Below are 23,800 nucleotides of genomic sequence, written 5' to 3'. Positions count from 1 at the left end.
TATATTGATCAGTGGTGCGTGCGCTTTTGGTGTGAGTGCGAAACCTGCGGGAATTACCCCTCATTTACACTGCACGCTTCTGTGGCACATTATGACGCATTACGACAAGGATAAAAGATTTGTTGCTGTGTTTTAGTCGTTTAAAATACATCCTCAATTATATTGTATCTATATTTCACATACAGTGCCTGAGGAGAAGGAGAGTATTTGTACGTGGCATTCTTCAAAAATAGATCTTTAGCGAAGCGACACGGAGAGCTGCTTCTGAAATGTGCTCAGCGTGGCTGGTATAAACTAGGGATGGGCAAGTGTACTCGAGTACTCCAATGTGACGGCGGCGATCGATCTTGACAACGATGATCGCCATAAAAAATATATATATTTCTCTATTTTTTTGATTGGTTATTACGGCATTTTGGGCGGTACCTGAGGTCTGATTGGTTATCACTAGACAGCATGCCTTCCAGACCCGCGAAATTTGAAAACTTGGATTTGAAAGTGTGCACTCCTGGCCCTGGAATCACTTTGATCATGAAATACTGTGCAAGATGTACAGAGCCAGTCTGTCAAATACATAGCATTATAATGAGAACAAGATTGTAATAGAATGTTGTAAATTCTCTGTGCTTTAGTTCCCCGTGTATCAGCTGTTAAAGGAATTTTTTTCATTTTATTTTATTTTTCAAAAACATAGATGCATCATAATCTAGCAGTTATTTTTTCTAGTCATAAGTTCATGTTTTCATGTCATGTTTTTATTTGTCAACACAAATTTTCAACATATATTTATGCATTTGGCAGACACTTTTATCCAAAGCAACTTACAGTGCCCTTATTACAGGGACAATCCCCCTGGAGCAACATGGAGGAAAGTGCCTTGCTCAAGGACACACTGGTGGTGACCTCTGGGATCGAACCAGCAACCTTCTGCATATCAGTTCCATGGTTTAACCCACTGGACCACCATCTCACACATGTCCATCATTTTCTCCATGATGGACATGGCCCCTGCACACGCTCCGCCTCCCGAGTACTTGAGTACTTGTTTTTTGAGACTTATCAATGATCGAAATGAAAAATTGGCAAAAATGCCCATGCCTAGTATAAACATTGACTAGAGTGGCCGTGATCAGCTCCGGTGGCCATGTTGGAGCTGTAACGCACCGCAGACTTGTGCAGTGTAAATAAGGGGTTAGTAAAAAAATGTGCAATACAAGCACTATTTACCTGGAGAAAATGAGACGAATGAGTGAGAGGAGGCGGGTATGTGAGAATGCACAGCTGATGTTATGGCCCGTGCCGCTGGCCAGCTTGGCTCGGAATTGGAAAGACACGAGACTGACCAGCCGGTCACCAGTCCGGGCCAAGCATGCGGGAAAACTGATTCCGGTCCCTGGCCGGTCAATCGGTACATCTTTACAGCTCTGGAAAAAATTAAATGACCACTTAACCCTTAATTTTCTTCAGAGCTGTATCTATTTTCCATGTTTTCAAACACTTAAAATACACTGTAGTATTTACATTCTTTAGAATCCACTTTTTTGCAGCAAAGAAACAAACAAAACAAAACTGTGTGTGAACATTTAATTGATTTATTTTTTTCAGTCAGGGGTGGATCAATAAAAAAAAAATTTGGGCAGTCGTATGTTAATGTGCCCATGGTTCCAACACAAATTTGACAATTTATGACCCAACTTTCTATAAATGCTCTGGATGGACTTGGTAGAGCATGAACATTAGAGTATGTCTGCATGGTATGTATGCATGCTGCATACAACACCATTTTATTAAGTTAAAAAGAGCAAGAAAAGTCTGATTTGCCATGAAATTGAAATATGTGGAAATATATTGGACTTTTATAATTTGAAACAATCTTAAAACAATCTAAATTGACTGATTGCAATCAAAGAGTGACCAATCTAACATTTAATGAAGCTCTTTGCCTTATATAGTGCATTACTGTAAATGTGCATTACAACATCTAGCTTCATAAAATCCTCTCCCCTGCCTGTTTTGTCAGAGTAATTTGGCCACAACTGGTGTATATGGTTGATCTTTAAGGACTGCAGGCATACAGCTGTCGTTCAAATGCTCTGGACCAATCAGCTGTCAGCTTGATTGATGTATGTGGACAAGGTGGAGGATCTGCGCAAAAGACCTCACCTCCTGCAGCTTTCTTTTGATGTATTGGTAATGTTCCATATGGCGCTCCAGGATTCTATATATACTGTATAAACTGATATTCTCTACTTCATGATCGGATTAGAATTAATACTGTACAATTAAAGGGGACATAAAAACGCAGATTCATTCATCAACGAGACACCACTGTGTTGCTATGATTCTATGAACTATTAGAACTATTCTCCAAATATTATATATTTTAGAGGAATAACAAACAATATTGCATCTAAAATATAAGTCACATAATATATACTGTGCTTTTTGTTAATTGAATTGTTGTATTAAATCAATATCATTGTCAATCGTGCTGGGGGAAACATCCCTCCTGCTTGTTTGTTTTTGCTTAAATATATCATATATTATAAATATTAAAAATAAAGAAATCATATAGGGGTCTTTTTTGCCTTCATATCTCAAATTTTGAGAGCATTTATAATTTTGATGTTTTGACAGAATTGTTATTTCTGTCCCTGCTTCTTATAATCCAAATTTAATTTGACAAGCCTGTTCACCTTGTTAATATAAATATCCAAAAACATAATGTTTAATCTCTGTAATGTAGAATGTTGCATTTTTTTGCGCTTACTCTGTTTATTGAAGGTATTAAAGGCAGCCAATCAGTGTAGATGCATTTTGGGAGTTTTTATTATGATTTGATTATAGCTTCCTTCGATCAGGTCACTTAAGTCGCATTTACACTGCAGGTCTTGATGCACAATTCCGATTTGAATTGCTCCTGCAAGGCGAAGAAAAAAGAGGAGAGCTCTTGATCACAATCCGTGTCCACCTGAGTTGACGTCATTCGCCTCCGTCCCTTTTTCAATGACGTACGACTCGCATTTACTGGTGAATATCCGATTTGATTGCTTACATGGCAGACGCAAATGCACGTATCCGAATCATATCGGATTTATTACCACATATGAGTGAGGCCTGAATCCGATCTGAGGATATCTGAATTCATGCGTTTTTTTCCTGTTTACATGTTCACATGTCGTATCCGATCTCTGCCACATGAGAGGGAAAAATCGGAATTGGGTCACTTGAACCATGCAGTGTAAATGGGTTCTTACACTGGTGTGCCCAAATATTTTTTCACAGTCACACACAGTAATTTTCAGTCATGAATGCAACTTAAATGGTCATAAATTAAATTGTGACACAAAACAATCTGGACTGTAATGTGTCGCTCAAATGATTTCTTAGAAGGATATGCTAATTTGAGCAAGCCCCTGTGATCTGTAAATAATATAGATAATATTTATATAGAGTAGATAAATGCCTGCTTTAGGTAGCGATGAGCTGTGAAAACAGGGTTAAGGTCAGAGATTTGTTGTTGGGAACCTTCATATACAGTATAGTTCCAACAAAACTGTACTTGCAAAGTTAGTACGGCACTTCTTTTATTGAAGAAAATATCAGAACAACTAATCAATTGTAAAGCCTTTTTATGAATTTATAGGAAATAAAGTTGTTGGACACCTTTTTATTTCATAAAAAGAATGAATGGTCTTGAATTGATTTTCACATGCTCGTTGTATATTCAAAGCAAAAGTGAACTTCGACATCTCTTCATGATCAGTTTGCTGAATGATGATCACATGGTCAAGTGTTTGGAGAGCTCACCGGTGGAGTGTGTGCTTCAGAGAGATGCAGTTAAAGTTGGTCATATTTTAAATAGGCTTGTTTCAGCACTTGTCAGGGCTGTGTAGGCTGGTATAATAGCTGTTTTACTACAACTCCAGGATGAAGTTGATTATTATACTGTATATTTTCATTTAATTAATTTGATTAATTAATCGCCACATTGTGTAATTAATTAGATTTTAAAAAATGAATCGCTTTACAGCCCTAATTATTAAAGAAATGTAGCCGAGTTTGTCATCGTAGAGGTTCACATATGCACATTTTGCTTGATTGCTTTCATGCCAGTTGTTTATAGTTGGTATTACATGATAGAAAGGGAACATTAATGTTGCCAAGGTGTCTTGATGAGGTAGACGCTATATGGGAGTGATAGTGATCATATAATAAGAAGTGAAGAAATAACTTTAAATACACAGTAGAGCATTCTGCACTATAGTTTAGTGAGCTCTCAGCTCCACACTCACTTTTTCTTTCTCCCTTTCTCTTTTTTATGCTCAAGAGCAGGTCATAACAGTAAGTCTCTGAGAGCTAAGAAATACAACATTGTGTGAATTTGCCCTTTGGGAGCATTGGAAGTGCTGTTTCCAGTAATATAAGTGTTTGTTGAGACCAGTGGGTGGTCTCTTCTGACTTAACCCGAACCTCCTGTTTAATTCTTGCTGCAACAACTCCCATCTGTCCAACATAGTAAAAAGACAACATGATGCGGTCTGTGGCCACAAAATGAACTGGTTGTCTGTTGAGACCTTAAAAAAACAGACTGGGATCAATGTTTTGTAGCACAGCAGTGGGAAATTCATTTGGGCAGTTACTTTACCTGTCAATGAATCAGTTCAAAAAACAAAGCAATCACTCAGACATGTTTCATAAAGTCATGTGTGACATTTAACACTATTTTTTGTTGGACAATACATTTTTCGATTTTAAACTAATGAGCTCTGTGAATTGCTCATAAGATGACAATATTTGATGGTTTCTGTGTTTGATAACTAACAGACTGACATTGTGTCTTTTTCCAATTTGAAAACTTTGAAGAGTTACATATAGAGAGCTAAAAGAAGGAATTAGTGAATAAAATGCATGCAAGATCTTTTCATCAGGCTAATCTCTGCTCTCTATTTTAAGTCATTCGGATAAACAAGTTTCTTCAGGACGAGGACCTGTTCTGGGGCCTGTAATTTCTCCTTCACTGGCTTGGCACACTGACAGGATGGCTAATAACTGGCTGGGACACTCTGTTTCTGTCTCATTTTTTTCTCTCTCTCTCTCTGTCTGGTAAAGTGAGCATTTGTGGAACAGTGATGTGATCAACAAACCTGGAACTACTACTTCATATCTGTGCAATTATAAAAATGTAATCAACACACTTGGAACGTGCCACCCAATCACAATCAGAAATATCTGTAGTAAAAGTGCATTTAAGAAACCAATTATAATACAGTGAGATTCTAATAATAGTAACAATTATATGTTCACACCAACATTTTAAATTATATTCACTGTAATCAACAGGAAAGATCAGGGGCAGTGCTGATTGGGCCTGGGGTTGCTATGGTGAGAATAGGGGGTGTGTCATATAGCCAGATGGAGGGAGAATTTCCCCTGCTGCTGTGTGAAGCTCCAGTGATGGTGGAGGAAGCATTTGAACCTTAGATGATGAGCTAACTGATACACTTTAAATGTTATGTAATAGGGGGTATGGGGGTATTCATAATATTTCATAACATTCGTATTTCATTTAAATTGTATTCTGTGACACTTTAAAATAAGGTTCCATTAGTTGACATTAGTTAATGCATTAACAAACATTAAACAAGACATTTGCTTTAGTATTTTATTCCTTGTCAACTTTAGATAAAAAAAACAGTTTTCTATGTTTTCTAATAATACTTTTTTCTAGGTCTTTTTATTTACTTTTTAATTTAGTAGTGGCTGCCCTAGAGTTCAGCTGCCAGTAGAGCAGGGTCTGATGTACTTCCTGTCTGATGATTACAACAGGACCTGATCTGATCCACCCTCACACTGATGTTGGAAAAACGTGAGGGTGTGAAAAATCCATGCCGTAGAAATTCAGTTTGAGGACACAATGGTTAAAAAATACTTGTAGTGTAACAAAAACTGTTATATTCACACATTGTTCGATGGATCCTAGACATTCGAGTTGCTTTGCACCTTTATGTTTAACTATTCATGTAATGAATGAATATTTACTCCTGGCTCCTGAATGACAGTGAAGGCAAATTTTTCCATCTGAGCACGTCACGGATATATGAGGGAGGACTCAAATGCAGGAATGAGTGTTCAGGGGGTTATTAACAAAACAGCAGACAAGACAAGATATGGTGAGGATGTGAACACTTTCCAAACAGTGGGCAGGTATGGGACACAATCACAGGCAAACAGGAAGAGCAACCACTGTAACTAGCTCAAGATGATGGCAGGCTGGAGAGCAGTTATGGCCGAGCAGAACGAGACTAGAGGAAACCAGCGATGGCCAGGTAGGAACTCTAAAAAGGCCATGCACTTGGGTATCACAGGCTCTGCACCAGGCCTGCTGCTAGGCAAGGAAATCAATGGCCAGGGAAGCTCTGCTTGCAGGACAGGACTGGAGACACAGGAAACAAGACAAGACAGACAGGACCAATGGTAGAACTAAGACTTAGCACTAGAGAATCAGCACAAGGGCACAACGACAACGAACTCAGTGGCACAATGTATAACGAACTAGCAAAACATGAGGCCAAGAGATGAGCACACTCACCTGAGCAAACGAGGAGCTGAGCACATGAGGAAAGGGTAGGCACACTCAGACAAATGAGGGCCAAACGTTAGGTGTGTTCAAAAACGGCTGCGGCTGGATGCAACCGATCAGCGAGAGTAGCCATGTGCAGGTGGGGAGGAGCTGCAAACGGAGACATGAAGTCTGACAATAGGCTCGTTTGAGATGAGCAAAATCTGCACAGAACCGATCACCGGTGACCACCGTGCAATGCATGACCGTTAGAAATGTGTCCGAACGTGGTCCGACTTACTCTGATGTCATACTGACATGTGTCAAAAAACTCTGCCGATGGCAAGGCGGACGTGTCGGATTCTGATCAAAAGCATGATGGAAAACGACTTGCTGACGACACAGCTTGATGCTTATTGGTTTAAACAACCGTGATGTATGGTTCTTTTTTAAAATGTTTGATTTTAAAACTCTGATATCATGTTTTTATGTGTGACTATTAGGGCTGTGTTGAAAAAATCGATTCACCAATTCTGAATCGATTTTCATATTAATTTCTAAAGATCGATCCGTAACTCAGAGGATCGATTTAATAATAGGCTTACATTTTAATTTGCCGCGTCACTGAATTCACGCATTCGCGCGAGGTGGAAGGACATTAAAACAACGAACATGGCATCTTTGAAAACTCCAGAAACGCTAAAAGCTGCGATCTGGCAGATTGTGGTTTCTCTTGATTTCAGGCGTTTATCCTCCGAAGCCGTACAGGGTGCGTCCCTGCCGCTTCAGCGCGTACACAACATCCATGGCGGTGACGGTCTTTCTCTTGGCGTGCTCGGTGTAGGTCACGGCATCGCGGATCACGTTCTCCAGGAACACCTTCAACACTCCGCGGGTCTCCTCGTAGATCAGACCGGAGATACGCTTGACACCGCCGCGGCGAGCCAGACGACGGATGGCGGGTCTGGTGATTCCCTGGATGTTATCGCGCAAAACTTTATGGTGACGCTTAGCGCCTCCTTTAACTTTGCGATCTTAATGTCAATTCTTAATGTCATTTTTAATTATACATCAGGTTCGCGTCTAAATAATTGGTCTACTGCTGCTGATATACCTCTGCGTCCTCTGTCATCTACACCAGTGCAAGTTTGTGAAAGCAGTTGTATCAACACTCTGGAAGGGGGATTGTTCTTTGCAACCATCAATACTCCATTAATTTGCAGTTGAATGTCTATAATAATAGTATCAATATGTTGCATAACTACAGTCCTGTAATTCAGGTAACAGCTGGAAAAAAATGCTTTCTTAAAAAACACTTATTTAAATCTCGAAGATCGGATCGGATAGGATCGAATCGAATCGAATAATGATAATCGATTCAAGATCTTGAGAATCGGAATCGAATCGATTCTTGAAATTTGAATCGAAACCCAGCCCTAGTGACTATTCCAAAACTCTCGGACAGTGTGATCTCTCTGTGGGTTATGTGATTGTTGTCATATTTATAAAAAATAGAAATAAAAACATGTATGTAATTAAACAAAAAATTATTGATAAACACGTCTTTCGAATGGAAATAAATAACAAAAACTTTTGTTGTATTGTTCATAATATTTATTTTTATATAAAAGTAACAGAACTTAAATTACTTCCAGTTTATCAGCAACAATGTGCATGTGAATCCCGCGATATCCGCCTTTGATCTCGCAGGTGTCTGATCCACTACGAGAAGAGAGAACTGTCCGTCTTGCCTGCACTTTTTTCACTCCTCCCCTCATTGCAGTCGCCTAGTCTCGGCTGAATTTCATCTCAAACAAGCCTAATTTCTTCTTCCCATAGTGACGCTCGCGCTGTTTGCATACTTTATAACAGATGAAGTTAAATAAATGCAATATTTGTCAAATACACAGATGTTTCAGAGACATTTCCATTTATGCACTGCTTAATACAGCGCCTGTTTGTACAAGAATAAAGGTCAACACATAAGCCTACACTATCAATGAAGTGGGGTCTACATTTTTGATCAGTTTTATTTTGATAAACATGAAAATATAACATTGCGACTACATGAAAAGAGCTTTTACCGTTATAAAAAAACCTGATTTGTGAGCATTAGTGGAACTGAAGGTTTTAGAATAAACACGAAACACACGTGATCACGGTCATGTAGTGAATCGAATCGCTCTCGCGGCACTGTTGGCATACGTCATAGTCACATGGTGTCGGCGCTGCCTCAATTAAAATTTCTAATTTTGGCATGCACTGTTTCAAGTCAGCCGCTTATCGGTCTGCGCATCGCTGCATGAAGTCTAACAAGCCTAATGACTAAACAAGAGGGCGTGGTACCGTACTTGGAAACAAGGAGGCAGGACAAGAGGAGCAAATGGCAAACACAAACAAAGACAAAGCCATGTGGTGACACACAACACAAACACAGAGACATGAAACAAAGACTGACAGAACTGTCAGAGGAGAACCCTGACAGAGCATTTTACTTTGCCAAACAGGGCTGGGTATTGGCAACTATATTATAATACAATATAAATATGTTCCTGTCTATATTGGAGTCTGTATTTATAATTTGTTTTCTTGTTGAAAAATGCATATTATGTATAATTTGTTAGAGCGCTAAATATCTTTTTTTTTTTAGCATTTTTAGCACTATTTTTTGCACTTTAGGTCTCACGACTGTTATATGCTGCTATGTGACATAGCCTATTACTGTTTGCTTTATAAGGCAAAAATTAATCAAGCTGTTTAGGTTAAGTGATTAAACACTGTGATTGGGCATCATTAGCACTCATTTGTAATTTATAATGGTTTCAGATGTCTGTTCTCTGACTCTTGCTGTCTTTTACTTTCTCTGTCACTCTCTCTCTTTGTCCGTTTCTCCCTGTGTGTTTGACAATTAGTTAAGTGTTTGCTCTTTACCCATGATGAATAATTGATATACTGGTGTCTTAATGATTCATATGCCATCTGTCACAATGTAACGGTTGCATGTGTGAGTCAGGGGCCCATCAAAGAGCCGTGTATCTGCAGCGGGCAGAGATAATTAACCAGCACTGTCTGCCTAACTGACAGAAGACTGGAAATACCACAATATCAACATTGTGAGGAATGCGGACCGCTAAAATGCATGTGATGATATCTTTGAAATATTGAGAGGATTTGCACATATTGACATTTTGTTTGCAGATCAAATTAAGTGTTATTTTAAATGGCACAGTGCTCTTATATTTTTAAATTTAGGTTGGGATCTGCAAAAGATTATGTTGGCTAACAGAGCTTATACAACCCACAGGCTTTGTATGCCTTTTTGTTCTTTTTCAGGGGGGGTTGTTCTTTTTTTTTTTTTTTTTAGAATAGTAATTTTTTTTGAGGCAACCATCATTATTTCTGAATTTGGACTGGAGAAGCACATACTGTATTTGCTATGGAGAGTAAATTGTTAAAATAATGCAATGTTGAAAAAAAGTTATTGAATTACTTTTCTAAGTTATCAAACTTCACCTAGTGGGTGATGTGCCGTATTACAGAAACTTCTTGTCTAAGTCTAGAGTCAAGTTCTGACAAATTGTCAGTTTCTAACTGAAATTGCTGTAGTGCTTCTGTAATATGACCTCAGAATATCATGAAGACTTGCAATGTCATAGTTTCAGTTCCCAGGGAACACACAAACTGATCATATTTTTTTCTTTAGGTCACTTTGTATTTTACAGTAAGGAACAAGAAACTCAATTTCAAGATGTATACAGAAATTCAATTTATAGGCCTAATCTCTAAAGAGTTTATGTAGCAGTGTTTTACGCAGCTTTTCTTCTCAATTAGATGTATATCGTATTTTTAGATTTGTATATATTACAGTGCAATTTCTTTCTATTTGCAGTGCTTAATCCTGCGTGTTAATCATTAGTATGAACTTTGACTATACAGCAGGCTCACATGAATCACAGGAAGCCTGCACGGTTTTTATGGAGATCTTGTGGTCTTTTGTTAGTGGTAACATGTCATACTGTTCATTCAGTGCCAGGGAATTGTCTTCACACCAGCTTTGTGTTCCTGACCCGCCCCCACACAATATTGTTTTCAGAGAAAACAGTCAAGATCTCTCTCCTTCCTCTCAACCTCCTCTCAAAGTGAGGAATGAGGCTTTCCTCGCATGGAATTTGTGTTTCTTTCTATATAGAGTATACATATGAATGCATCTTTGCATTAGGCTTAGAGAGTGTTTGTAAATGCTAACCACAAATGCTAAACTCAAGCTGTTATGAATTATGTAAGCATAATTGAACATGTGCTAATGTTACATAATTTGTACTGATGGATCCATCACAATGCTTGCAGGGGGCATGGTCGTTTTATAAACTTTTCGCAACAGATTTCTTAGTGAAAACTATCATTCTGCCACTTATATAAATGCAACAAATAATGTTGTCAGATATCTCAGAGTATCATGGTCATCATAACATTTTCCATCTAATTTATTATCCTTAAAATATTTCTTTTTTTCCTGATAACACCATTTGTGCCCTTGCCATTTAGAGACTCCCTGTAGACAGCTGTAGCGATTTTCTCACTTTCTTGCTTTAGAAGTCTTTCAGTGAGGTCTTTCATCTCATTCCTGTGCTGCTATTTTAATTCTTTCACAGGTCCTAAATAGAATAGCTGACATCCTGCTACCTTGACACCCCAGATGTGACTAATATGCATGACAATCTGGGATTAATATTCCTGTTATAAAGCCCTGATGAAAATGAAGCGGGAAATATTCTGTGGTTTGTGCTATGGCAGTTATTAATTTCACTATGGGTGGGCTACAGGAGTTGTGTGAGGCTGTATTGAGGTTGTATTTTGTCTCTGATGCATCATTTAATACAGGTCTTCATTAATGCTGATGAGCACGGTTGCAGGAAGTTGGCGTAAATGAGGGTGCTGCAGAATAGCATGATGTGCACTTGTCGGATATGTGCTGTTTTGAATTTATGACTATAAAATGGCTCATTTGTAATTGTGCAATAAATTACAGATTTAACATTTTTGTGTTTCTGGATACCTCTAAACATTTATCAACGTTAGGTAAGGCTTGTTTCATAGATTTAGTTTGTGTATTTTTCACATGCAGCGGTCATATTATTCGTGAGAATAACATTATTATTAGTTTTTTATTTTTTGTATTTAATAATGAGATTTGGGATGGGGTGCTTAATTGTCATGATAATTTTTGACCTAAATTGTATTTTTGGACCTGATACGGTCACTATCTCCAGCCCAGTCAACACAGCACTACATTTCCCAGCATCCCTCCTGGCTCCCACCTGCAGACACTCAATCATCACCTGTACCTGCCATCAATCACCCTCATCATCAGCACCACATTTAAGCATACCATCCACACTCTCACATTAACCGTTTCTACAGAAATTTTTCCTTAAGACCGGTTGCTAAAGTCTAAAGTACCGTGAAGATTAGGCAAATTAGTCCTGTGATGTAGGACTGTGCGTGACTTTCCCGTTCCCGCTGCATTTCGTCCTCCGCATATAAGCTTAATAAAGCCTGAACCTCATTGTCGAAAATGTTTACCCGAAACTTTATTTAGACCCTGGTCCCTGTGATCAAAACACATACCACATACCACACCCAAAGTCCATAGTTCCTGCGGTGGAATCGCAGCTATAGTCTGGACTTTTCACTCTCTACCTGACTTGCCTTTCTGCGTACCTGCCTTGTGGATACTTTGCGATCATCATCCTCTTCCTTTCATCCATACCTAAGGACAAAGAGACTTTCAAGTTCAAGTGGTGACTCTGCGACTTTCTTTGATACTGTAACCAGATTCATTCATTTCAATAAAGAACTGGTCTTTGAGTCTGCTGTCTCCTCTTCTAGTTGTGACAGACACTTGGCACTTTCTATTTGAACTATTTCTATGCTTAATTTGAAAAGAGTTTTTAAATCAGTATTTTTCATTTATTTATTTTTGTCCTGTTGCACACTAGCAGGGTTATCTATTGAATTAAAATATTGGAACCCTCCATATTAGGGGTGGGCGATTATACCGGTAGAAATTTGTCAACCGCTAGGCTGGAGATTTTTGAATATCGTCTCTATCGCAGTTATTCTCACGTGATGTTATTGTGCTGTGCGGTTACGAAAGCAAATCTTTTTATTGCGTTTTTAAGCAACCCAATATGGCCGCAGAGTGAACCGACTTTCATGGATAGGGACTTTGTTCGTACGTAGAATTTTTAAATGCAATACAGAAATGAATGATAAACTAGCATTTTTCCTAGTTTTACATTGGTTGTACCACCTGACATGAAAAGTGCACCTGCCTAACCCTACTTGAAAGTAGCTACTTTTATCAGTATTTGAGAGCGCTCTACAAACCTCATTTCAAAGCCACAAGGATCATTTGGGGTCCTGGATGATGCATGATCATGCTTACTATTATTACCCTGTAAATTCATAATAAAAGACCCATGTTTGCAGTTGAGAATATACAAATGACTGTACACATTTTTTTTTCAATGATCTCAGCAGCTTTTAAACTACTGTTGTTTAAATTAAATGAAAGGTTTCAAATAAATGATGCCATAGTATTTTATTTTGAAATTCTTATTGAAACACAATTTTAAATCGTTTTCTTAGTCTGTTCATTTGTGCGAATGGTTGCACCACCTGACATTGGGGGGTGTAAGATACCAAAACACAATATTTATTATTTGAATGTACTGAAAATTAATTCAAACTAAATAGGGTTTATAGAATAAAGTGATACATTTCATGAATTTATCAAATTATTTTAAAAGGAAGCAATGCACTTGGACACAAAAATATGTCGTCATTGACCCATGTATATTTAATTTACACAGATATGCAGTTTTAAAAACAAAAGTTTATGTAGTGCTTGAAGTTTTTTCATATACTTCTATTTCTTTTTTCTATTGTAGTTTGTTGTCCTATTTTCACTTGGGCTAGTATTAGTTTTTTGGTGATATTGGTGACAAATTATGATTATAATTTCAATGGTATAAAATGTTTTGATATATAACCTTATTTAAAGCAAATATAATTATATTGTGATATATCATTATCGTCAAATAAAATTACTCGTATTGTATTGTGTTGTTAGATTTTGCTCATATCGCTCACCCCATTCCATACAAAATCACTCTCATCTGATGCTCTCTCTTTATGTGTCTTCCTCTTTTTGTGTGTCTTGTGTTCATGCACCTTTCTTTAGCAGTCTTTCTCATCTCGGTGGGGTGTGGGAAGGAGTTTAATTAGTCAACAACAGGAGTGCCACCTGAACTGGATTATGAGAGAATCCAGAATTTTTAGCTTTGGTTGAGATGTTGGAATGGATGGTTCATCCCAGGTTACACACACATGGCATCCAGTAGGTAGCTGTCAGAAACCGAATGCAGACAAAAAGCTTCTCTCTCACACACTAATGCTCCTCTCATTTCCCTGCATGCTGCATCACAGAGGAGTTGCCGTTTCCTGTTAGGTAGCACAGCAAATAAAGGACAACATTAGCATTTTATAATGAGCCTTGCCCTTGATGGGTTCCCTTTGAGAGAAGAGGGATTCTATTCATTCTAATCAGATCAACAATAATCATATCACATTATTACAAGGTCCTTTTCTGGGCTGCATGGGTATGATGACCCACACAGCAATGATCAATCAGAAAAATGTATCTGTTGCGTTCCTCTGTGAATTCTTGCTTCATCTGTGGATGTGCCCTTGTGCCCCCTGCAAACACACACCTTTACTTGGCTGTGTAAATGAGGACATACCATAGACCGTGGGTATTCAGTTAAAGTTCTAATTGGTCTGGTCTCTATATTTCCTTCCCAGAGGAGGTCCAGACATCCTTTTTTGGAATAGTTATATATTTCCATCTGGGCAGCAGTAGAACTTTGTTAAAGAAAGTCATAAACAGTCAAAATATTCATCAAAGGTGGATAGGATAATCAAGCTTAATATAAAGGATATTGGGTCCTGAGAGCCAAACCCTGGCACCTGAGAATTAAAAAAAAAAAATTTAATCAGTTGAGCCCAATTGCCAATTTTATCAATCTATTGCTATTTTTACATTTAGATACCTATGAAGATACTGTTCAGGGTTTTCCTCTTGAAATCTGGATAATTTTTATGTTTTGCTTAAAATAAATATCTACTAAAAACAAACAAACAATGTACATAATCAAAATTCTCTCATTATGAGCAGAAAACAAAGTTAATTAGAAATTTCAACGTTTTAATGGTCTTTCCTTGCCATCTTCAAGTAATTTGCCCAATTATAACATTGTTTATTATGAAATGCTCCAAACATGCTGATTAATGAGCTTAATGCTAAATGTAGATTTAAAAAATAAATAAATAAACAGTTGGAGTCATATACTGTATGGCAGATAAAAAATGACTATATTTGCTGTATTCTCATTTTCTGAATAATTTTAGCGAAAGTATGAATTATTATTCTTTTGGCGACTCACCATGTTTCTGCTAATTGTTGTTAAAATGACTACGTCATCTGCAGCTCTTGTAGTGCTTTTTCAGTCTTTAGCGGGGGAGAGAAGCAACGATAAAAATATTAGAGGATAAGTGCTAAATGGTCATTACCATAAACAGCTCTGAGCATTTGTGGTGTGCACAGCTTTGTTGTTTTGACGTGCTGCTCTCAAACTATAGAAACCGTAAAATTGGGCTACATTTTGCTCATTTTGTATCGCAGTACAGTTGGAGAACCGAACCGTGGTCCTCTATTTGAGGATTTTTATACATGATAACTTTACAATAAGTAAATCCACTTCACCAGCTAATAACTTTCCGAAAGCGATGCGATAGAAATATACAGAGCTGACGCAAAAACAGAAGTTAGGTCTATACGGGGAAATAAACGAGTTGAATGAAAGACAGAGATGAGATGACTCATTGTTCATGCCTGATGAGAAGGAGGCTGTGAATTAGGAGTGACCCTTATTAGAAAGTGTGCTGGCTGTCATTCATTGAGAGGGATTTCCTCATTAAGGATCACACACATTTAGCACCACTGCTCTAATTACTCACCTTTACCTACAGTATTACTATGAATCATCACTATAGCGGCAATTACTATGTCACTAATGATGGAGATTGTGTAGTTTAGCCAACATTATCATTAACATATTTGTGAAATATTTATATATCCTGACAATTTCATTTCTTCGCCTAACCAATGTTTGTTTTTATTTTGTTGACAGGATTCTGGCCACAGCAGGAGCCCACATGAATATTTCATTAGACCTGCGAACACTGAGGGCTGTGAGGGTATTGCGGCCCCTTAAACTGGTTTCTGGCATTCCTAGTATGTTTACGAATCTATATGAAGTTCTTAATCACACTGTTATTTTGTGTGAGAGGATTACACTGGGTCCTGATCAGGTGCAAAGCGATGAAACAAGAAGACATAAATCCAAACGCAACAAGTAACATGCAACAAGGCATTTTGTTTGTTGCAAGATGTCTGTTTATCTGGGTAGCTGCACAGTGAATTCTCACTGGACCAAAATCCCACTCCACTCAGCTGTAACCTGCCACATCACACCTGGTTAGGACGCAGTGTTATCATGAAATGTGCACAAAAAAGTTTTTCCATATCTAAAGAAATGAAGAGTGAATTCCTCTACCTACCTTTCTGCAAACCTCCAAAAATGTACCTATACTTACAATTCACTGCAGTTTCCAGCTGAAATGAACACTAGAGGCATTAAAACGGCAACAATTTGTATTCCTTTTCACTAGGGTGTGAGATTTTTGTGTGATTGATGCTAATTGATATATATTTTTATGTTTTTTTAGGTCTGCAAATAGTTCTTAAATCCATAATGAAGGCAATGGTGCCACTGCTACAAATCGGTCTGCTGCTGTTTTTTGCCATTCTCATGTTTGCCATTATTGGACTAGAGTTCTACAGTGGAAAACTCCACAGGCAATGTGTATCAGGCATTAAAAGTAAGGAGGATCACACGCTGACAAATAAAAGTAAGAACATGGCCTACACTACCACATATGTACAAACTTAGAGTACCTAGATATACATCTTTTCATTTATATCTATGTCAGATGCTGGGGTCCAGTGTACATCTTTAGAATACTAAAAAAGAAAGAACAGTGGAAACAGAATTTCCCAAAGTTCAGTGGGAAAAAATGATCAAAAATTTGGTTTCTCTCTTTTAGGGTCACAAACAACTCATTCTTCTTTTTATTTTTTTACAATAATACACATACATATTATTAAATAACGAAATATAACATTAGTAATGACCAGAATAACATTATTACCATTTTCAAGGAAAAAATCTGAGTCTTGGCTTAGGGCTGTAACGATTTGACCAAAAATAAAAACCTCGATTAATTGAAAATTTGAACTCGATTACGATTAATGTTGTTGTTCCGTATTGTTGTTGTTGAATAGTTCACAATCGCGTTAAATGTTGAAACTGGCAAGCCTTTAAACACATTTACTTGACAAACTTTATGAGCACGAAAGTGAAAGCGGCTTCGGGGCTTGCGCGCGCCGTCTGTGTGTGTGTGTGTGTGTGTGTGTCAGCGCGTAGGCTATAAGAACAGCAATTAACTGACCTGTATAAACTGTGTAAAACATGCAGTTACTATAGTGATTCTGAGCATCTATAAACACAGATAACTGCTCCTGCATCTCTCTGTGTGCCTTCAAACTGCACTTGATGTGACTGACGGGGCGGAAAACCGAAATAACCGACATGGGAAAAATACGTCGGTTAGAGGTTCTGAATGTCGGTTTCGGTTATTTTTCGATTAATCGTACAGCCCTATCTTGGCTCCTCCCATACATGAAGTAAACACCTCTTTCTGTGGGCCTCCTCTATTAGCTGCATGATAACCAACAGTAAAGCAAACAAACAAATGACACAGATACATTAAACTAAATTAAACAGTTGATCACTATACATTTAATATTCAGTTCATGAAGAAAAAAAATGATTTGTCTCTCTCATTTCCTGTAGACTTATCTGAATCTGACCTATGTGGGTTCAAGTCGTGTCCTAAAAATTATACCTGCAATAACAACTGGCCCGGACCCAACGATGGCATCACTCAGTTTGATAACATCTTATTTTCCATACTCACTGTCTTCCAGTGCATCACCATGGAAGGCTGGACAACCATTCTCTATAATGTGAGTTTCTGTGTCAGCTGACTTATGTGTAGCAGTTCTGCTTCTGTATTATAATACTAATGTATAAAAGTGTAATCTCATTGAAGCATTACTGCACTGTTAAAGAAGATCTCGTTTAAACATTATTGTACCAGGTTTGGTTTTTAGATGAAACAGGGTCATTAGCATTTGTGTTTAAAATCTTTGCAGTATTTCACATTTTAATGCTGTTTAATGACTCGTTTTATAGTTCATTGGTTGAGGTTTTTGGCTAGTAATGGGTGGATAAAACTTTCTGAAGAAATATAAAGAAATGTGTTTGTTGGTACTGTGGCTTTGTGGTTAGCGTTTGTACTGGGAGATGTTGATCTTTGGTACTCATGCAGGCAGAATACATTTGCGTTGTGTCCCAATCCCCTTCCTTCTCCCCAAAATAATAAATAAATGGCAAAAGAAAAATCTCTGGACCACTGGCCCATTTTAGCTGAAATGGATGTAATTTATGGTTGATGAACTTCCTCCACCCTGACAGCTGTAACCTACTTGGACACGGGTCTTACATACAGTATGCAATACTGTGTAGCTTTTTCCTGATTTCTCATCTACTTACAAGCCTATTCAGGCACAATGTTTGGAAGGGTTTGACAAAGTGGTTTTCTCTCCAAATAGCTCCAAGTATTGGAAAATGAGAGGTGTTAGACAGTCCTAACACTGAAGCTTAGGTGGTTGACTTTGATCAAACTAGTGTCATTTACATGCTGAGCTGGCTCTGTTCTTCACTGTCATAGTGCTGGTTTCTGGTTTCCATTTTTAAATATTTATTTAGTTATTTTTGTGGAGGAGGACTTCTTCAGACTTTAAAACAATCACGCATTTAGTTTGAGATTGTTTATTAAAGGCGTCAAATTTGCCTTGATCTTTTGACATATTAGAGGTATTTGTACCATTAAAACATCCTGCAAATGCCATAGCTTAAAACATCCTCCTCATTATAAACAAACCATTTATTTAATCAAGCTCCAAAAATGGCTCATTTAGATACTGTGAATGTGTGATGTCACACAGGCAAATACATTGGCTTGTTGCACTTGCCTCCAGAGCAAGGCATGGATGAGTAGTTTTGCATCACAGCTTAGCCCATTGGCATTCATTCGCACATCGGATGTGAGCATCGCTTCCAAATAGACCTGTGATTCACTTTTGGGTTGTGATCCACTCCTTTAGCTTAAATATAAATATTATAAATATAAATATAAAATAATTTTTCGGAACACAAATTTTAGAAGTTCTGCTAAGATAGTTTACTTGTATTTTGATCATGATTTGTTGTTTATCTTTGGCATAAAATTACATGTTCCTACTGCTAATATTGCTTATATACAGTAAGCACCCTCAAATTCATTAGATGTGGGGGTTAATTAATCTTTTGGGAGACCAATTTCTATAAAGTTCATTTTAAAAATCATGATCTTCTACTTTTGAATGTCTGGAAAATTCATTCGGAAATGTATGGGTCAAATTGTCTGGGAATCCGTCTTTCAAAGTACGGCTTCTTTTTTCATAGATCCCTTCTACATTAAAAACAAAGTACAGATATATTGCATAATAATACTTGCTTATTTATTTAATTATTGCATAGGACAGTACAGACGGGACAGGAAGCATTGTGGAGAGATAGGATCGGAAAGTAGACCCACCACAAGTCGGGATTGGAAGTGCAACCGCACCATGTGCGCTGTCCACAATCCTATCAGCTGTTACATACAATCATACATTTTAATAATATTAATTCCAAGTTCACATCATTTTAATCAGTCATGTAGTGTCATACATGTTGACGTGAGTCATGCTGCCACAGTTTGACTTGTTTTTCACACTCATAACTGAGCTGTTGCAGCTGCGTCGGGATGCGGGGAACACCCTCTCAGCTCAGCTGGGCAATGATGCCACCTTCCCACGCAGTGATCACACCCTATGCATTGCAGAGTAGAGCCCCGCTGAACCATCACCATTAGGGCAGGGTTTATGGTTTTCCGACCTTGTCTATCTAGGCAATCTATATAGGCATTATAATACTGCAAATTCAAAGTATTATTTTCTTTGTTTTGAAGCTTAAGAACTGTGCACTTCCTGTTTTATGTTTGCACAGACCAACGATGCCTTAGGCCCTACATGGAATTGGCTCTACTTCATTCCTCTAATAATAATTGGCTCCTTCTTTGTGTTGAATCTGGTATTAGGAGTCCTTTCAGGGTGAGTACTGTTTTCCTCAATGAGCTCTAAGACAAACTGACACTACATCTAACCTGATGTCTGAGCCGACCCAGGGTAATGAGTTTTATCGGAGGTTAATGTGAAATGTATTAACTTCATCTCTAGAGACAAGAGGTAAGATTAATTTACTACACACACAGCGACCTTATCTCTTTACCTTTCTACACATCTCTCTTTGTACATTTACTATGTGTTCACATACACTACGGGTCAAAAGTTTACAATCATTGAGTGTTTTTTTATTTATGTATTTTGAAAGAAGTCTCTTATGCTCACCAAGGCCCTGTCCACACGAACACGGGTATTTTCAAAACCGCAGCTTTTTCTACGCGGTTTGGCTGTTCGTCCACACGCAAACGCAGTATCCGGTTACTGAAACCGGACATGAGTCGAGTCTATGCAATGGCGGACGTAGCTTTGAATAACTCTGCTAACAGCGCTTATCACATGTACACAGATACATGCGCAGTTATCTCATTGTACTGCTGAACAGAGGCGCCAGAATGCAATAATACAAAATTGTAAGGCAAGTGTGTTAAATACAGTTACCTGTCAATGTGTCCAAAGTAAAGGAACTTGTAGAAGGGTTTCACTGAGCCCATGGCATCCCTCAGTGCATCGGTGCCGTGGTTGGGACCCATGTGGAAATCAGGCAGCCAATGATAGCGTGGTTTTGTGTTGTTGAGGAGGAAAAACTGAATTTTCAAAAGCCATTTCTCTAGTTTTCAGTGTCACATGATCCTTCAGAAATGTCTTATTTGCTGTCTAATTTGCTGATTTGGTTCTCAGTTATTTTTATCAATTATTATTGGTGCTCAGTTATTAATAATGGTTCTTATGTTATATGTTAGTTGTAATAATGTTGAAAAATTTTTTTGGAAACTGTATTTTTTAGGATTCTTTGGTGAATGGACAGTTCAAAAATAAAGCATATCTTTTGTAACATTATAAATGTCTTTATTGTTACTTTTGATCAATTGAATGCATCCTTGCTGAAAAAAAGTATTGAATAGTAAACTTTTGAATAGTAGTGTATCAAATTTTCCACAATAATACTTAGCAGCAAAAAAAAAATTATTGTGCACTAAATCATCATGTTAGAATGATTTCTGAAGGATCATGTGATACTGAAGACTGGAGTAATTTTCTGCTGAAAATAATATAATTAGTGGTGGGCAAAGATTATTTTTTTTAATCTAGATTAATCTCACTGTAATCTTGGAATTAATCTAGATTAAAATGGCTCATTTGAATTCTGCCGAAGGCATTCAGAATATGTGTGCTGGTTACGACTATGTTTACGTTAAAACTCACCAAGATGGGCATTGAGACATTTTTGAGTGTATTTGAGCATTAATAAGCTGGAAAAAGGAGCTCATTTTTGCACTTGTATGTCAGAGGCGGCTTTATTACGGTATGTGTGTGCGCTTCAGATGCGAGCGCAAAATCTGCGGGAATTAGTAGAATTAACGTTATGTGCAACCCCGAGCGAAATTCATACCGGTCTCACCAATACCAACACGCTGCCATGTTCAGAGGGTTAAACCGGACTGAATGAGAGGAGGCGGGTGCGTGTCAACTCGAAAGTCATCATAGCTTGTGTAGTATAGACCCAGCTCCCAACCCAACTTTGAGAATAGATTAACGGCGATATTTGTTTAATGCCCGATAAGAGTCTCACGTTAACGCAGCACGTTAACGCCGATAACGGCCCACCACTAAATATAATATAATATAATATAATATAATATAATATAATATAATATAATATAATATAATATAATATAATATAATATAATATAATATAATATAATATAATATAATATAATATAATATATTCAAATAGGCAACAGTTATTTTAAATTGCAATAACATTTTTTTTTACTGTATTTTTGATCAAATAAATGTAGCCTTGGTAAGCATAGAGTGCAACCCCTTTTTCAGCACCGCTGGTTCCGGAAGTCATTTTCCCATAAATTTTTCCCATATGGATTTTTAAAAAGTATTTGTTAAAGAATTGTAAGCAATGAATCAAGCCAATCAGCTATGAGGTGAATCACAACACTTCAAACTTAAAGCATAATCGAATTAAATCTAATTAATAACAACAGCGAAATATAAAACTAATAATTTATGAAGCTGATTATTTATATATATATATATAAACAATCTATCTTTAAGTTTATTGCAAAATAATACATATGCAAACATTACATTTTTTGAGGGCGTCTCGATTACGTCATTTGCAGTGCTTCATGGGACTGGGGAGAGTGAACAAAAACTGTTCACTATGTTTTAATTTTTCAAAAGAGATGTTTCTCCATAGTTTACAGTATTTAACTGTGACAATGAAATATGTTCTGTAGAAGTCATAAGTCAGTGTGATTTGATATTTTAAATTGTATTATGCAAATTGGGACGCAGCCTCCCTCTCTCTGCCTTTCATTCCTTCACGCTGCAGGTGAAACACTTTGATAAATTAAGTGCGTCCCATCCCTCTGGTTCTTCTCTGTGTGGGTAATTGTATGTTGTTGACTCATGTAGGGAGTTTGCTAAAGAGCGTGAGCGAGTGGAGAACCGAAGAGCCTTCATGAAGCTCAGGAGACAGCAGCAAATCGAGAGGGAGCTGAACGGTTATCGTGCCTGGATCGACCGTGCAGGTACACACTGAGCTGGCAAATGCACCATGCAAAACAAATAAAGTAAATCAAATCTGTCAAAGCCCCATCGCCCTATTCTACAACTGATGCTGAGTACTGTTCAAAAGAGACACACTTGTGAAAGAAAATGCATGCATGTCTATTTTGCAATTTTTCCTTACCAAATCTAACATTTAAAAAAAGTTCAAATGATCATTGTCACAAATTTGCATATTTAATTAGTGACCTAGATATAGTGCAGAATTTAGTTTTTTCTTATTCATACATTTCTTTGTTTAACTTTTAATATTCAGGATTAAATTATATTTTGAATGACCCTAAATGTTAAGAATGTATTGTGTGCACAACTTGTTTCAAATTTACATTCATTTTTTATTTTGCAGAGGAGGTTATGCTTGCAGAGGAGAGCAAGAATTCAGGACCTTCTGCTTTAGATGGTGAGATGTTTGACCTCTGTTGTTTTTCTCTCTCATTTTCCCACGTAGGTTGTGGGATGCAGTTCTTCATTATGTGTCAGGGTCATGTGATTATTTTGAAAACCCTAGCACAGTGAACACTAGTACACCCTAGTAAATATGCATTCTCTCTGTTCCAGATTTCATAATTTATCAGAGTCCTGCACAAGGGCAGGTGAAATGCTAATATTTGATGTAATGGGGGGAATAAGATTTACGTTGTCATGTGTGGTGCAGGTCGGGAATTAATAGGCATGGGCGGACTGCAGGTCCAAGACTATTTCGACTCAATTCGGTACCCACTGATAGGCAGCTGCTTTCAAACAGTCCCATGCTTATTTGTGTTCATGCTCTTTAGTCTGAAGACCGTCAAAGTTTTCAAATTACAACGTGATTTGCAGCGTTGAGCATTGTAGCCAATTACGCTGCACCTGAAGTGATTGACAGCTTCAGTCATAAACGGAGCTCTCTTTGCTCGCTTTTCTGTATATAATCTATTCACAATTTGAATAAAATATTTTTTTCATGCTGAAGATGACCAATGGCCACGTACACACTGCAGAGCTTCAGGAGAGACAACCGTATTTAAATGCAGAGTGATTCTGCTGAACATTATATGACAGTAAAGGCTCATATTTGGGTTTTTGTGTCCTTTTAA

At 37.6% G+C, this 23,800-nt stretch overlaps 1 protein-coding gene across 1 annotated transcript in view; it reads left to right on the top strand.

Moving 5' to 3' along the window:
* The window catches only part of cacna1ea (calcium channel, voltage-dependent, R type, alpha 1E subunit a), a gene marked incomplete at its 5' end in the record, with an annotated part of 151,052 nt that overhangs the window by 80,077 nt on the left and 47,175 nt on the right, over positions 1-23,800 (top strand). The window contains 6 exons of the mRNA XM_079827079.1: positions 15,817-15,920; positions 16,415-16,551; positions 17,559-17,774; positions 19,903-20,006; positions 22,572-22,687; positions 23,071-23,124. Of these exons, the coding sequence (XP_079683205.1) occupies positions 15,817-15,920; positions 16,415-16,551; positions 17,559-17,774; positions 19,903-20,006; positions 22,572-22,687; positions 23,071-23,124 (731 nt within the window). The remainder of the gene's footprint in view (positions 1-15,816; positions 15,921-16,414; positions 16,552-17,558; positions 17,775-19,902; positions 20,007-22,571; positions 22,688-23,070; positions 23,125-23,800) is intronic.

This window comes from Gobio gobio, assembly GCF_949357685.1.
Source record: "Gobio gobio genome assembly, chromosome: 10".
NCBI classification, from domain to species: domain Eukaryota; kingdom Metazoa; phylum Chordata; class Actinopteri; order Cypriniformes; family Gobionidae; genus Gobio; species Gobio gobio.
This window is presented reverse-complemented; position numbering and strand designations above follow the sequence as displayed.